At 37.3% G+C, this 12895-nt stretch overlaps 3 protein-coding genes across 4 annotated transcripts; 1 reads left to right on the forward strand and 2 right to left on the reverse strand.

Annotated features, from left to right (window-relative positions):
- Window positions 1-997: 997 nt before the first annotated feature.
- Window positions 998-4633, forward strand: LOC103447204 (calcineurin B-like protein 3). Of its 2 annotated transcripts, none has more exons than XM_029087982.2 (10): window positions 998-1136; window positions 2025-2131; window positions 2229-2383; window positions 2504-2586; window positions 2746-2817; window positions 2965-3073; window positions 3277-3329; window positions 3440-3520; window positions 3662-3774; window positions 4179-4633. In XM_029087982.2, the coding sequence occupies exons 3-10, from the start codon at window positions 2260-2262 to the stop codon at window positions 4234-4236; spliced, it is 693 nt and encodes a 230-aa protein (XP_028943815.1). In that variant the 5' UTR covers window positions 998-1136; window positions 2025-2131; window positions 2229-2259; the 3' UTR covers window positions 4237-4633. The 2 variants fall into 2 exon arrangements, with proteins under 2 accessions (XP_028943815.1, XP_070663584.1); XM_070807483.1 differs by having other exon boundaries at window positions 2746-2805.
- Window positions 4634-5983: 1350 nt separating this feature from the next.
- On the reverse strand, window positions 5984-9696 carry LOC103447205 (heat shock protein 90-2). The gene is made up of 3 exons (XM_029087980.2): window positions 8877-9696; window positions 8112-8253; window positions 5984-7993 (listed from the first exon to the last, which is right to left on the reverse strand). The coding sequence occupies exons 1-3, from the start codon at window positions 8997-8999 to the stop codon at window positions 6159-6161; spliced, it is 2100 nt and encodes a 699-aa protein (XP_028943813.1). The 5' UTR covers window positions 9000-9696; the 3' UTR covers window positions 5984-6158.
- A 454-nt stretch (window positions 9697-10150) lies between these two features.
- Window positions 10151-10630, reverse strand: LOC114819585 (cysteine proteinase 15A-like). The gene has a single exon (XM_029088749.1). It carries the CDS (start codon window positions 10628-10630, stop codon window positions 10151-10153), a length of 480 nt encoding a protein of 159 aa, XP_028944582.1.
- Window positions 10631-12895: the final 2265 nt, after the last annotated feature.

Here is a 12895-nt window from a genome sequence, read left to right on the forward strand (position 1 = left end):
CCTTATCATTAAAACTCAAAGTTTTCAAGCCCTTTTCATTAGTTTTCCTTATAAATAATGCCAAATAGGTTTTGTTAATTGTTTTAAGGAAACTACAACAACAAGACATTATTATTAATAAAAAAACTAAAGCAATGACCGAAAACAATAATCAAGGCTTACCCCACTAAGTGGGATCAGCTAAACTAAAGTAATGTTCAATTTGAACAAAAAAGGAATTACGCCCTTCCTTCATTAGAAAAAGCCATTAATACTTTCATAAGAAAACTTCATGAATATTTGCTAAAATTTTACGTATAATTGTTTAAAAAATGTATTTAAAATTTATGGTAAATTTGAAAATAACCCTATCGACTTTTGCCCATTTTTGGTACTTTTACATTTTAAAAATACTAAGGAACAAAATATACCAATAATCCAAATGTATCATAAAATCACTTACACCATAGATAATCAAACCTATTTCTAATTAAATTATAAAAAAAAATATTTAATCAAATTCTTAAAAATAACAGATAGAAAAACGAGGCGCCTATCAAAAAGCTACATAAATAAAAAGGAAACCCAATGAAAATGAATTAAAAACTTTGAATTTTAACAAAAATGAGAAAAATGTGTTGTAAGTGAATAGTATCAAGATTGATTTTTTAAAGTAAAAATATGATTTTTCGTTAAAGTAAATAGTATCAGAAGCTTTTCGTTTAATTTTCTTAAATAAAATCGTTAAATATCTAAAAAGAATGTTATAATAAACAAATAACAGTTTGAAAACTTTTTAAAAGTTAGAATGATTGGGAACCCAAAAAATAACATATCCTTATCTTTTTTTTCCAAAAACAATTAAAAACAAAAAATAAAAACCAAAACAAACAAATACCCTCCAATAATTCTCTAGCGGCGGGTGGCAATCTGCCCATCCAACATCAAAACGTCGTCGTTAATGGTTTTCGCATCATAAAAACAGTGTTTCTAAACAACTCTATAACGTCGTGCTCTTCTTCTTCTCTCTATCACATTCGTAACTCCTCTTTCGCTACAACCACAGCGAGTTGCACGGAGATCCCAAACCACCGCCTCCTCCGCCGCGAAGCTTGCTCAGCCACCGCGACACCTGCCCCCCCTCTCTCTCTCTCAAAGTAAAGTTTCCATCTTTCTTCATATAATCCTCCAAATTTCGAATCTTTACTTGTTTTTTCATTTCTCCGAATCTGTTTTCAATTTTTTCTCGGATTTTCTCTGGCGCCAAACGGATCGTTGAGCTCCTGCTGTATAAATTTTGAGTCTTCCGATTGCCTTCGGTTGGTTGTGTTGGATCTCGGATTCGGATTCGAGGATTGCGAGCTTATTTTCATGTTTTTGTTCATTGCTGTGAATTTTTTATTCATCGATGTGTGATTGGTTAGGGAAATGAATTGTGGATTCAGGAGTCACTTTCCGTGATTTCTAAGCCAAAATTTAGTGCGAAATTTTGCACATTTATTCGTCTCTGCTCTCGGATATGTTTTCTTATTGGATTGTTTCTCAGTCGTGTGTTTCGAAAGCAATCGAAATGTTTATGGGGTTGAGTGAGCTGAATAAAGATTCATAATTGTAATATCATTTTCATGGTCTAAATTGAAAGTTTATTTAATTTTGTGGGTTGTAATCGGTATAAGAATTTGTGTTTGTTTAGTTCTATTCAAATCCCATTAGATGTTATGACTCCGAAAACGTTGTGGTATTTAGAAGTAGAAGATAGTTGTCAGGTATTGTAAATTGTACTCCTAGGATGCCTATATCATGAAGTTTTTGCTCTTTTTAGGATGGAAGGATTCTATAAATGTTAAAAGGATTTCATTATGATCATTTTTTTTTTCGGTTGCCACATGTGATCGGACTATTCTTCTTGAGTTAGAGAGTTTTCGTTGGTCGAATCATAGGCATTCCCTTGTTTAGTAATTGTGTGTTTACCCTTGTTTTTGGCTTTAGGAGTGGAAAACTTGTTTTTGAAAACGTTTTCTAATCTATCATTCTACTTGTTTAAGTTCAGCTACTATCACAAGCTTCACAGGAGATATAGCTTTGGCTGGCTCAAATTTTACGATCTTGGGGTTCGGGCCGTGAGTTAGAAGAAGCAGGAAATGGTTAAAAGGTTTGTTCTGTTATTTACATGCTGTAGAATCCTATCTTTTGTAGAAACACTTAAAGGTAGTCTCATGTTCTGGTTTCATTTTTTTCATGTGAACCAGGTATGGAGTGTTTTGATCTGCAGAAAATATCATGTTGCGGTGCATAGACGGGTTAAAGCATTTATGTGCTTCCTTCCTGAGTTGCTGTGATCTTGGCTTGTACAAACAATCGAGAGGCTTAGAAGACCCTGAAATTCTAGCAAGGGAGACAGTGTGTATGTCAATAAATGAGCAATTTATAACTTTTAATGTGTCTAAATACCCACTATTTTAGTTCTAGATCTAAACAATCGATTCTCATTCTACTGCAAATTACTGTTTCTTATTAAATGCAGTCAGCGTAAGTGAAATAGAGGCACTTTACGAGCTATTTAAGAAGATCAGCAGTGCAGTGATTGATGACGGGTTGATTAACAAGGTTTGCATAATCTTTTCGTTCTTTAGGCAATGCTTTCCAAGTATGCATTTGGGTCAGAATTGTATTTGTGATTTTGCACTTTCTTACAAGTTTACTTTTCTCCATTCCATTCTTTTTTATATCTTTCTCTCAAGTTGTTTCTTTTATGCTATTGTGTAGGAGGAATTTCAACTGGCATTATTCAAGACAAACAAGAAAGAGAGCTTGTTTGCTGATCGTGTACGTTTTTCTGTGAGATATTACATCTTCATCATATTTTGTTATATTCTTTTCTTTAATTCCATCATCTAAATTTCATCACTTGTGCATCTTAAGGCATTTGTCATGCCTTAAGCGGCTTGGATAAGCCGCTGCTTATTTATTGCTTTGTCATTGCAGGTATTTGACTTATTCGACACAAAGCACAATGGAATACTAGGTTTTGAAGAGTTTGCTCGAGCTCTCTCTGTCTTTCATCCCAACGCCCCTATTGATGATAAGATTGAGTGTACGTTGTCTGTAGTTGACGATTTCTTTCATGCTGTTAGTTATATACTTATAATATCTCTCAGTTAATGTTTCAACCTAGATTGTAATCGTGAAATATGATCATGAAATTGAGAGTTAAGTCTTTAATAAATCAATTATGCCTTGTCTTGTATCGTTTTTTATTGTTTTTTCAATACTAATTTTGAAAATGTCAAATTCCAGTTTCGTTTCAATTATATGATCTCAAGCAGCAAGGCTTCATTGAAAGGCAGGAGGTAATAATTTATTTCCGAGTAAACTGTTGTTTATCTCCCACTTTATTGTTGAGCTTCGATCTGCTTCTTTCAAACAGTTCATTTATTCTTATTTGTCTTTCTGTATCTAGGTGAAGCAAATGGTTGTGGCTACTCTCGCAGAATCTGGCATGAATCTTTCAGATGACGTTATAGAGAGTATAATTGATAAGGTGCTTTCTCAACCCAACTTTAGTATTTGATCTTTTGGTGTATGATGTTCCTGGATATATTTGTTACGTGGAAGAGTACTTGGTATGTTACTGAAGTTGATTTGGTTTTTGCTTTTCTTGTTCTGGAACTTTTTGTTTCAGACCTTTGAGGAAGCTGATACAAAACATGACGGGAGGATCGACAAGGAAGAGTGGAGAAGCCTTGTTTTGCGGCACCCGTCCCTTCTTAAAAATATGACCCTCCAATACCTCAAGTAAGTTTCAGATATAATACTCATTGCAGTTGCCCACAAGTCATTGTTCTTACAAATGACCCTACTTTATATGCCTGCTGAGAACAAGATAAATTTTCCCGGCCATACAAAGACAGGTCTTGTGGAAATGATTTTGAAACACCATGGTTTTGTAAATCAACTTTGTTATGTTCGTGTATGCTTATAGCCACAGGGCTCAAGATATATCTACGATATCTGCTTTGGTTTTGATTTTCCTGTGATGGACAGCCAGCAAACGATCATTGCCACCGAAAAACTTTAAACTGAATACGTTAGAAATCTTTACGAGCACTAAGTTTGAGATTTAACTGAACTCATTATAGCAGATTCAACTGCGTGTTACTATACACTTCTGACCATCAGGTGTTTTGTGTTCTGAGCAGAGACATCACCACAACATTCCCGAGCTTCGTATTTCACTCACAAGTGGACGACACCTGAAGTTGAAAACTTCCGTTTTTAAGCTCCAACAGACATCATTCTTTGATTCAGTTGTGGTTTGCATGTTTCTGAAGAATGGGAGGGGCTCGCTATTGTGTAAAAGGGTGAAGTAGAAATTTTTTACGCCTTCATATTCGTTGTTTCTTTGTGTGTATTTTATGATCGACGACGACGACTGAAGTTGCCTGTCAAGTATATTGTGGCTTCCGATTTCGGCTTCTTACGAGACTGAATTTGAATTGTAGAGAGGCACACTAGTATGATTTTGGGACGTAAAAGATAGAAAAGTGCAAGTGCAAGTTCTTTGGTATCTTGCAATTTGTCATTCATTGATACTCTGGAAAATGTCTGTCCACTTGATATAATTTGGCCCAATGAAGAATTTCTGCCTTCTATCTGCTTTTGATGTTGAAAATGAAGTAAAACGATAAAGATGTGACGCTCCAAGAAATATACAAGTGTGACAGTCATACCGCTAACAACGCAAGTTGCAGTTGGTGATTGCACTAATCTACGAGAAGTGAAATTTAAACTTAGATTGCAGAAGAAGAACACTGTTCAATCAATTTGACTACGCGCTTTGACAGGATGCTTTTCATTCTCAATGTGAGAAGCGGACTACTCGTTCTGAATCTCCGATTTGAACTTAATAAATCAAACTGTTGGTTTTCGTTTTTGGATTTTCTGGCAAATCGATCAAGAAATCTTACGGGATAATCAAAGTTTCATATTCGAGACCGATACTTATGTTTGAATATATACTTAAATATGAAAACATGTTATTTCTTTCGTAAGTAATTGTCGATCATGAAATTTGAACTCAACGACTTCCTCTAACAAAGGAAAGTACTAAATTATTGTTAGATCAGATCCAGCAGCAAGCCCAACAAAGAGGACAACTTGCCATTAAACAAGCAGAAGGTAAAAAGAAGACGTTGGTAAAACAAAAGCTAGTGCTACCCAATTGTCCCCAATCTCTCTCAATGAAACCGCGTCAACCTTTTCGATCCAAGAAACCATATGGTAGCGTCCCAATCAACATTGCTTTAGTAGGCGAAGGCATCATGACAATGACACCCCGTCTATGCAAGTCCGTCTATAATTTATAGTAATGGATATTCAACTTTAATAAAATTAGAGCAATAACACTTAATAACAAAAAATCTATGTTCATTGATTCTTTAACTCATTAAAACGTACAGCTATAATTATTTTTGTCAACTCTGTCAAATTCAGTAAAAAATAAGTCATGGCGAAATAAACAATTGCTATAGTTAGGCTAAAGTTGAAAGAACATTTTTTCAATTAGGTTAAAATTTAGAAACTATTACTCCGATTGAATTAAAGTTGAGAAATTACTAATATAAATTTTTATTTTGTTTTCATATTTACTTCTTAGTTCAGCTTACGTGCGACTCATTTTGACTCATATTCTAATAAAAACCAATAATTATATATTTTAATTGAACTTTAACTACTGCTATAATTTCTCCTAATTTGTAAGAGAATATTACTTATAGAAATTAAGAAACCAATAATCCAGATATGCCCCATGTGTACATAAACTCTTAATTAAAATATAAAAATTTTTAGCGAAACACTACCAATACGATTTACTTTTAACCAAAAATCATATAAGAAACCAATCTTATTTATCTTTTTTCATTAAAATTAAAGTTTTTTCTAACTTCCGGTTAATTTTTTTTAAAATATAAGATAACAAAGGACAAAGAGCCACAAGAGATAATTGTTCCAAAACGCAAACATTAATAAAAAAAGGTAATTATAATATCCGATACCAGACAGTAGTAAACCGTCCAAAAATACAAAAACTTAGAATTTAAAAGAAAAATAACTACTTAAGGGGGTGGGGTAAGAAAAACTACTGCTGGCTGGGTGGGGGGTTAAATCACTCAAGAAACTTAATCGACTTCCTCCATCTTGCTGCCCTCTGCATCAGCATCAGCGTCCTCCAATGGTGGCATCTCTGCGTCGCCCTCCACAGCGTCATCATCAATGCTCAGTCCAAGCTTCAACATCCTGTGGATCCTGTTGCCGAAGGTGTTGGGGTCGTCGAGGCTGAACCCGGAGGTGAGAAGAGAAGTCTCGAACAGGAGGAGGACAAGGTCCTTCACCGACTTGTCGTTCTTATCTGCATCAGCCCTCTTCCTGAGCTCCTCCATGATCGGGTTCTCGGGGTTGATCTCCATGGTCTTCTTGGAAGACATGTAGCCGGCCATGCTGTTATCCCTCAAAGCCTGAGCCTTCATGATTCTTTCCATGTTGGCAGTCCAGCCATACTCGCCGGTCACCAAACAGCAGGGAGAATCGACCACACGGTCAGACACCACAACCTTCTCGACTCTGTCACCCAACACATCCTTGACGACCTTGCAGAGACCCTCGAATTTCTCCTTGAGCTCTTCCTTCTTCTTGGTCTCGTCTTCGCTCTCATCAAGCTTTAGACCTTCCTTGGTGGCTGAGACAAGCTTCTTGCCCTCGAATTCCTTGAGCTGACCAACAGCATACTCATCAATGGCGTCAACCATGAAGAGAACCTCGTAACCCTTCTTCTTTAGCTTCTCAAGGAATGGAGAGTTCTCAACAGCCTTCTTGCTCTCACCAGTGATGTAGTAGATGTCTTGCTGGCCCTCCTTCATCCTTGTCACATAGTCCTTAAGGCTGGTCATCTCCTCACCGCTCTTGGTGGAGTGGTATCTCAGCAACTCGGCAAGCTTGGTCTTGTTCTGGGAGTCCTCATGGATTCCAAGCTTGAGGTTCTTGGAGAAGGACTCGTAGAACTTATTGTAGTCCTCCTTGTTCTCAGCAATTTCCTGGAACATCTCAATGCACTTCTTAACCAAGTTCTTGCGGATGACCTTCAAGATCTTGTTCTGCTGCAACGTTTCTCTTGAGATGTTAAGGGGAAGATCCTCAGAGTCGACAATACCCTTAACAAAGCCAAGGTATTCTGGGATCAACTCCTCACAGTTGTCCATGATGAAGACACGGCGGACATAGAGCTTGATGTTGTTGGGCTTCTTCTTGGTGTCGAACAGATCGAATGGAGCCCTCTTCGGGACGAAGAGGACAGCCTTGAACTCAAGCTGACCCTCAACCGAAAAGTGCTTCACAGAAAGGTGCTCCTCCCAGTCATTGGTGAGACTCTTGTAAAAGGCAGAGTACTCTTCCTTGGTGATCTCCTCTGGCTTCCTCATCCAGATAGGCTTCTGCTTGTTAACCAAAGACCATTCATGGGAAACCTCCTGGATCTTCTTCTTTTTCTTCTCTTCCTTCTCTTTCTCCTCGTCAACTTCCTCAACCTTTCCTTCCTCTTCTTTCTTTTCTTCCTCATCCTCGTCATCAGAAATCTCCTTCTCGGTGGTCTTCTCAATCCACAGAGAGATTGGGTAGCTGATGAACTCAGAGTGCTTCTTGATCAAATCCTTGAGGCGACGCTCCTCAAGGTACTCAAGCTGGTCCTCCTTAAGGTAAAGGGTGATCTTTGTACCCCTGCCGAGAACCTCACCAGTGGTGTCTCTGGTCACAGTGAATGAGCCACCAGCCTGAGACTCCCACACATACTGCTCATCGTCATTGTGCTTGGCGGTAACAATGACCTTATCAGCAACAAGGTATGCAGAGTAGAACCCAACACCGAACTGACCGATCATGCTAACATCAGCACCAGCAGCCAAGGCTTCCATGAACTCCTTGGTGCCAGACCTAGCAATGGTACCGAGGTTGTTCACCAAATCTGACATCACAAATCAAGATTAAAACCATAAGTACAAAATCCCAATTGGATTAGCATCAAATAAACGAATCAAAAATCAAACATTAAATAACAAATCAAATAGTGAAAACCAACGTACCAGCTTTGGTCATCCCAATACCACTGTCGATAATGGTCAATGTGTTGCTGGCTTTGTCAGGGATGATATGGATGAAGAGCTCTGGCTGGCCATCGAGCTTGCTCTTGTCGGTCAAGCTCTCAAATCTAATCTTATCAAGAGCCTGTATACATAACATAAACAAATAAGTAAAAAGAGTGCCAAATTTCATCTATCTCAACAAAAGAAATCACATTAAGACAAAACACATAAAAAATATTTAACTACACAATTTCCACACCTTTAAAAACCAAGATCACTATTTGTATAAATTACGAAAACAATTTCAAAAACGGTCTGTAACTTTAAAATAAAAATAACTACTTGTATAAAACTCAGTAACATATACAAAATTTATACCCAATTGAACTTAATAACTGGCTTTAAGGATGAACTACATAATCCCAGAATATATCAAAATCCTAACATTAATCGAAACCCGGAAACCCTTAATCACAAATTCTACAGTATTTTCAGGCCACAACAAGAGATCTAACGCAAGACTCTTTCTACAGTAATCGAAAATTTCAAATAAACAGATCAAAATCGTAGATTACAGAACAAATCTACATACTTTAGCATCTAAATCAACATGTTCAGATCTCTAATCCAACCTAACCAGAATCAATCGCAGAATCTAAACGCCCCAATTCCAAATTCAAACATACAACGCAACGATTCATACAAGAAACCCCAAAAACACCGAAACTGAAAACAAATAGAACAGCAAAAGGATCGAAGACTCACATCAGAAGCATTGCTGATGAGCTCACGGAGAAAGATCTCCTTGTTGCTGTAGAAGGTGTTGATGATCAAACTCAGAAGCTGGTTGATCTCGGCCTGGAAGGCAAACGTCTCAGCCTCCGCCATTGATCTCGCGTACAAGGATTTTCTGAAGATCTAGGGTTTTGGAGACGACGTCGTAAAGAAAGAGAGGGAGCGTAGGAGATAGTGGTTCCTGGAGTGATGGAGGCGAGGGATTATATAGGAGACTTGACTAGGGTTTCTAGATCCTTCGATTTGCTATTTTTCGCTAATTAATTGGATCTGATTTTTTAATAGGAATTTTCGGGGTCCGGTTCGCGTACGGGTTGGGGAATTCCTGTTCCGTTAGACCTGGGCCGCTGAAGTGCCACGTGTCGGATCTAGACTGTTCGAATTTGAGGGGTTTGGCTCTTTGTGTTGAAAAATTGCCCCAATAAGAGAATCAAAGAGGAAAAAGGGGAGTTTGAATCCGAAACTTGCCAAGAAGTTCACGTTTGAATGATTCTTCTCCTTTTACTTTTGAAAAAAACGATAGCCTTAGTGACGAAGAAATTTCGACTAAAATACAGAATCTTGGTAGAGTATTTCCTTTATAACGACATATTTTTAGGTGTATATGGAATATAAACATATACGATATATATATGTTATCATACAAGTTAAGAGATACTTGAAAAATAATTCTCAACACTGGTATATAATATATGGCGTAGCATCTTATATTTCTAGCACATTGAAAAATCTCTCTTTTATAACATCTGGAGATTTCTCAAACCAAACTATAGAATCACCATTATATAACCTAGGGGTGGGTTCAAATAACCGAAAACCGAAAAAAACCGAAAACCAAACCGAACCGAGGCCGAAAAAAACCGAACCGAAACTGCCAAACCGAACCGAACCGAATCTGGCTGGTTTGGTTTCGGTTTTTAAGGTTCGGAAACCGAACCAAACCGAACCGAACCGAAAAGATATATATATTTAATTTTGTTTCAATATTATAAATAATTCAGTGATACAATCATAACAAGACATAACCAGTTACCAAGTTGGTTTGCTTGAAACTCTTCAAGCCCCTGCGCATGGGTTCGAATCCTCATGCCTCCAGGGTTTCAGAAAAGTTTTTTAGTTTTTTTGAGCTATACAAACCTTTTAAGTTTTAACCTAGCCGCACCTTTTATTTTTTTCATTCCTCTCTTCTCTCTCTCATTCCCTGCCTCATCTCTCTCACTTTCTCTGTCTCTCTGTGAAGAGCTTCATCGAAGCCGAACGCGAGGCTCGCGAGAAGGACGAGAAGGACGAGCAGGTTTGTCGCGCCAATCAAAGTCGGCGGGAAGATCACCAGTGGGAAGTATCGGGGCCTTGTTAGCGTCGGCCGGAAGCCAGAGGCGACGTTTGAGTCCGAGAAAGTTCCGGCGAAACTCCTTGGGAGTGAGATCGGAGAACTTGGTGACGCCGTGGACCGCGGTAGGGTCGAGCGCCTGGTGCCGCTTGGCGCGACAGAGGTTGGCCTTGAAGACGCCGAATCTGTAGTCGTGCTCCTCCTGAGTCGCATAGGTCTTTCCGAAGGTGGCTTTGAAGCTGGAGAAATGGCGCTCGGCGTGGAGGAGCTGATCGTCGTCGGATTCCAAAACGACTTGTTGGATGAGAGGGTCGACGTCGTTGGGAACTGCGACGGAGGTGAGTGCGGAGGATAGGAGAAAGAGAAGGATGAGGAGGGAGGCGAGATGATCCATTGTTCGTGGTGAGTTTGAGGAAGTGAATGGAAGGGAATTTAACTGGAGTGGGAGATAAGCAGATCTTTCTGGTTTGGTTGGGGTTTTGCTTGGGTGGGCTTCCGATAAGATGGTGAATTTGGGCTGAAAAAAACCGAAAAAAAAACCGAAACCGAACCGAAAAATCCGAACCGAAAAAAAAACCGAACCGAAAAAAAACCGAAAAAATTGGGGCCGAACCGAACCGAACCGAAATTTCGGTTTGGTTTCGGTTTTGGCAAAAAACCGAACCGATAAGAACCGAACCCAGCCCTAATATAACCTTAACTTGACGAGGCAATGAACCACTCACTCACAATTTCGCCAAATATACAAAATACTACGGAGTAGGATTCTCTTTCTTCATATTCTCAATTCTTTTCTTCCCCTCCTCTCACACATTGTTTTTTATCTTATTGTTTATAAAAAAAAATCCATATAAAATATTGACCACGTAACCGTTTAAGTATGAGACGAAGAAATGGAAAAGAGATTAATAGGGGAGAGAATCATTCTCCAAACACTTCACTCTTGTAACTCGGAAGCCAACTACTTAATATCAGAAGCAACAAAACCCATAATTGAAAGGTCATTTTGTACCTCCATTGCAGGCAGCCACAGCCAAAGAGTCGGACTCCACCTGTACGACAGATGGAATCCCCTTTTTTTTTTTTCTTCTTTTATAAGAAAATGATTTGGTAATTTCCATGTACTTATAATACCTAAACACAAAGATTGCGACCTTTTTTCATAAAGATTTGTAGTTTAAGTAGTTAACAATATTTATTAGTCTTGCAGTCAGATATTTAATAAATAAAACCTTCTAACACTATCTAGTTAAAAAAAAACAATTAATACGAAAGACTTGGTTGAATGATATTTTCAAAATCTAATCAATCAAGAAAATCTAATGTAGGTTCATTGGTTGAAGGTTACAAAATTGTGAAATCCCAGGTTTTTTTTATACAAATATATCATTTGACAAAAAAAAAGTTTATTTTTTACGTTATTTGATTTAGTTCTTTCATGAAATACGCATTTTTACAATCTTACTTTACGTTATACTCAAACTCATTACATTTGTGATAGTGAAAATATAATTTATCTTTATAAATAGAAAGAACTAGAAAATATGCATGCGTGTTGTTGTGGGACTTGAATGCACTAGCCTTAACTGTATGAATAAGACACATTTAACTGAATAAATTAAACATAATCATGAATGAACAAAGAAATAGATGAGTGAAAGAGGTCGGTAAGATAAGAGCTTGGTTATACATTCAACATAGTTGATATGAAAAGATATTGTACAATTAACATGACGAAGTTGAACGTTCTTGATTACAAAAGATGTGGTTGCAAAAAAATCTGTTTCCATAAGAAACAAAAGCAATTCCTTTCAAAAAAAAAAAAAAAAAAAAAAACAGAAGCAACATGCAGTTCACATATATATTGCCTCTGAAGTTAAGATGGCAAAATATATGTCATGCAGGCCAGCCGCATGTTTTAGCAGTTAACAAAAAAACATTAAAAGTATTCCATTTTTGTTTCAACAGCTAAGCTTTCAAGCACTAATGTTCAATGAAAAAAAAAACGTAGGACGCCTATTTCCATAAGAAACAGAAGCATGATGCAATCCACACATATTTTGCCCTTGCAGTTAAGGTGGCAAAATATATGGCCTATAGGCCTGACAACTCTTTAAGCAGTTAACAAAAAACAAAAAACTGTTCCATTGTTGTTTCAACAAGTTTTCAAGGACATGGTAACTCCAAGAAAACAGAATGTTGGAAGATATAAAAACATGGCTAATTTCAAGCATAAACCATCTCTGAAAAATTAATACCTCAAGTTTGTTTTCCCAATCTACACCATAAATATTACTTAAAATTAACCAACATTAGACAACAAACTGAGGAAGCTCCTTGAAAATATCTATGGTGCTATAAAACACCCCAATAAGAATAATAAAATAAGATGCCAAGAATTCATGAGCAGCTAATTATAAGCTAAAGGAAAGACGGTCTAGTGCCTAAGAACCAAGGAAGTGAAACTTTGCTTGCTATATATGGATATGCATACTATAAGAAAGATTTATTCCCCCATGTAGTAGCCTTAGGGCCGGCCCTGAGTATTGAGGGACCTATGCAAAACTTAGATTGATGCCCTTCATTTTTTTTAATGTTATATTTCTTTATTATTATTATTTTTAAAATTTTCATCTATAAAACTAAAATATTACAAGTT

This window comes from Malus domestica, chromosome 11 (genome assembly GCF_042453785.1).
Source record: "Malus domestica chromosome 11, GDT2T_hap1".
NCBI classification, from domain to species: Eukaryota; Viridiplantae; Streptophyta; class Magnoliopsida; order Rosales; family Rosaceae; genus Malus; species Malus domestica.

Coding starts and splice junctions, on each gene's coding strand:
- LOC103447204 (XM_029087982.2), top strand. CDS start 2,260: ATGTTGCGGTGCATAGACGGGTTAAAGCATTTATGTGCTTCCTTCCTG. Junction 2,384..2,503: donor TCTAGCAAGGGAGACAGTGT/GTATGTCAATAA, acceptor TATTAAATGCAG/TCAGCGTAAGTGAAATAGAG. Junction 3,074..3,276: donor TATTGATGATAAGATTGAGT/GTACGTTGTCTG, acceptor GTCAAATTCCAG/TTTCGTTTCAATTATATGAT.
- LOC103447205 (XM_029087980.2), bottom strand. CDS start 8,999: ATGGCGGAGGCTGAGACGTTTGCCTTCCAGGCCGAGATCAACCAGCTT. Junction 8,254..8,876: donor TCATCAGCAATGCTTCTGAT/GTGAGTCTTCGA, acceptor TTATGTATACAG/GCTCTTGATAAGATTAGATT. Junction 7,994..8,111: donor TATTGGGATGACCAAAGCTG/GTACGTTGGTTT, acceptor TTGTGATGTCAG/ATTTGGTGAACAACCTCGGT.
- LOC114819585 (XM_029088749.1), bottom strand. CDS start 10,630: ATGGATCATCTCGCCTCCCTCCTCATCCTTCTCTTTCTCCTATCCTCC.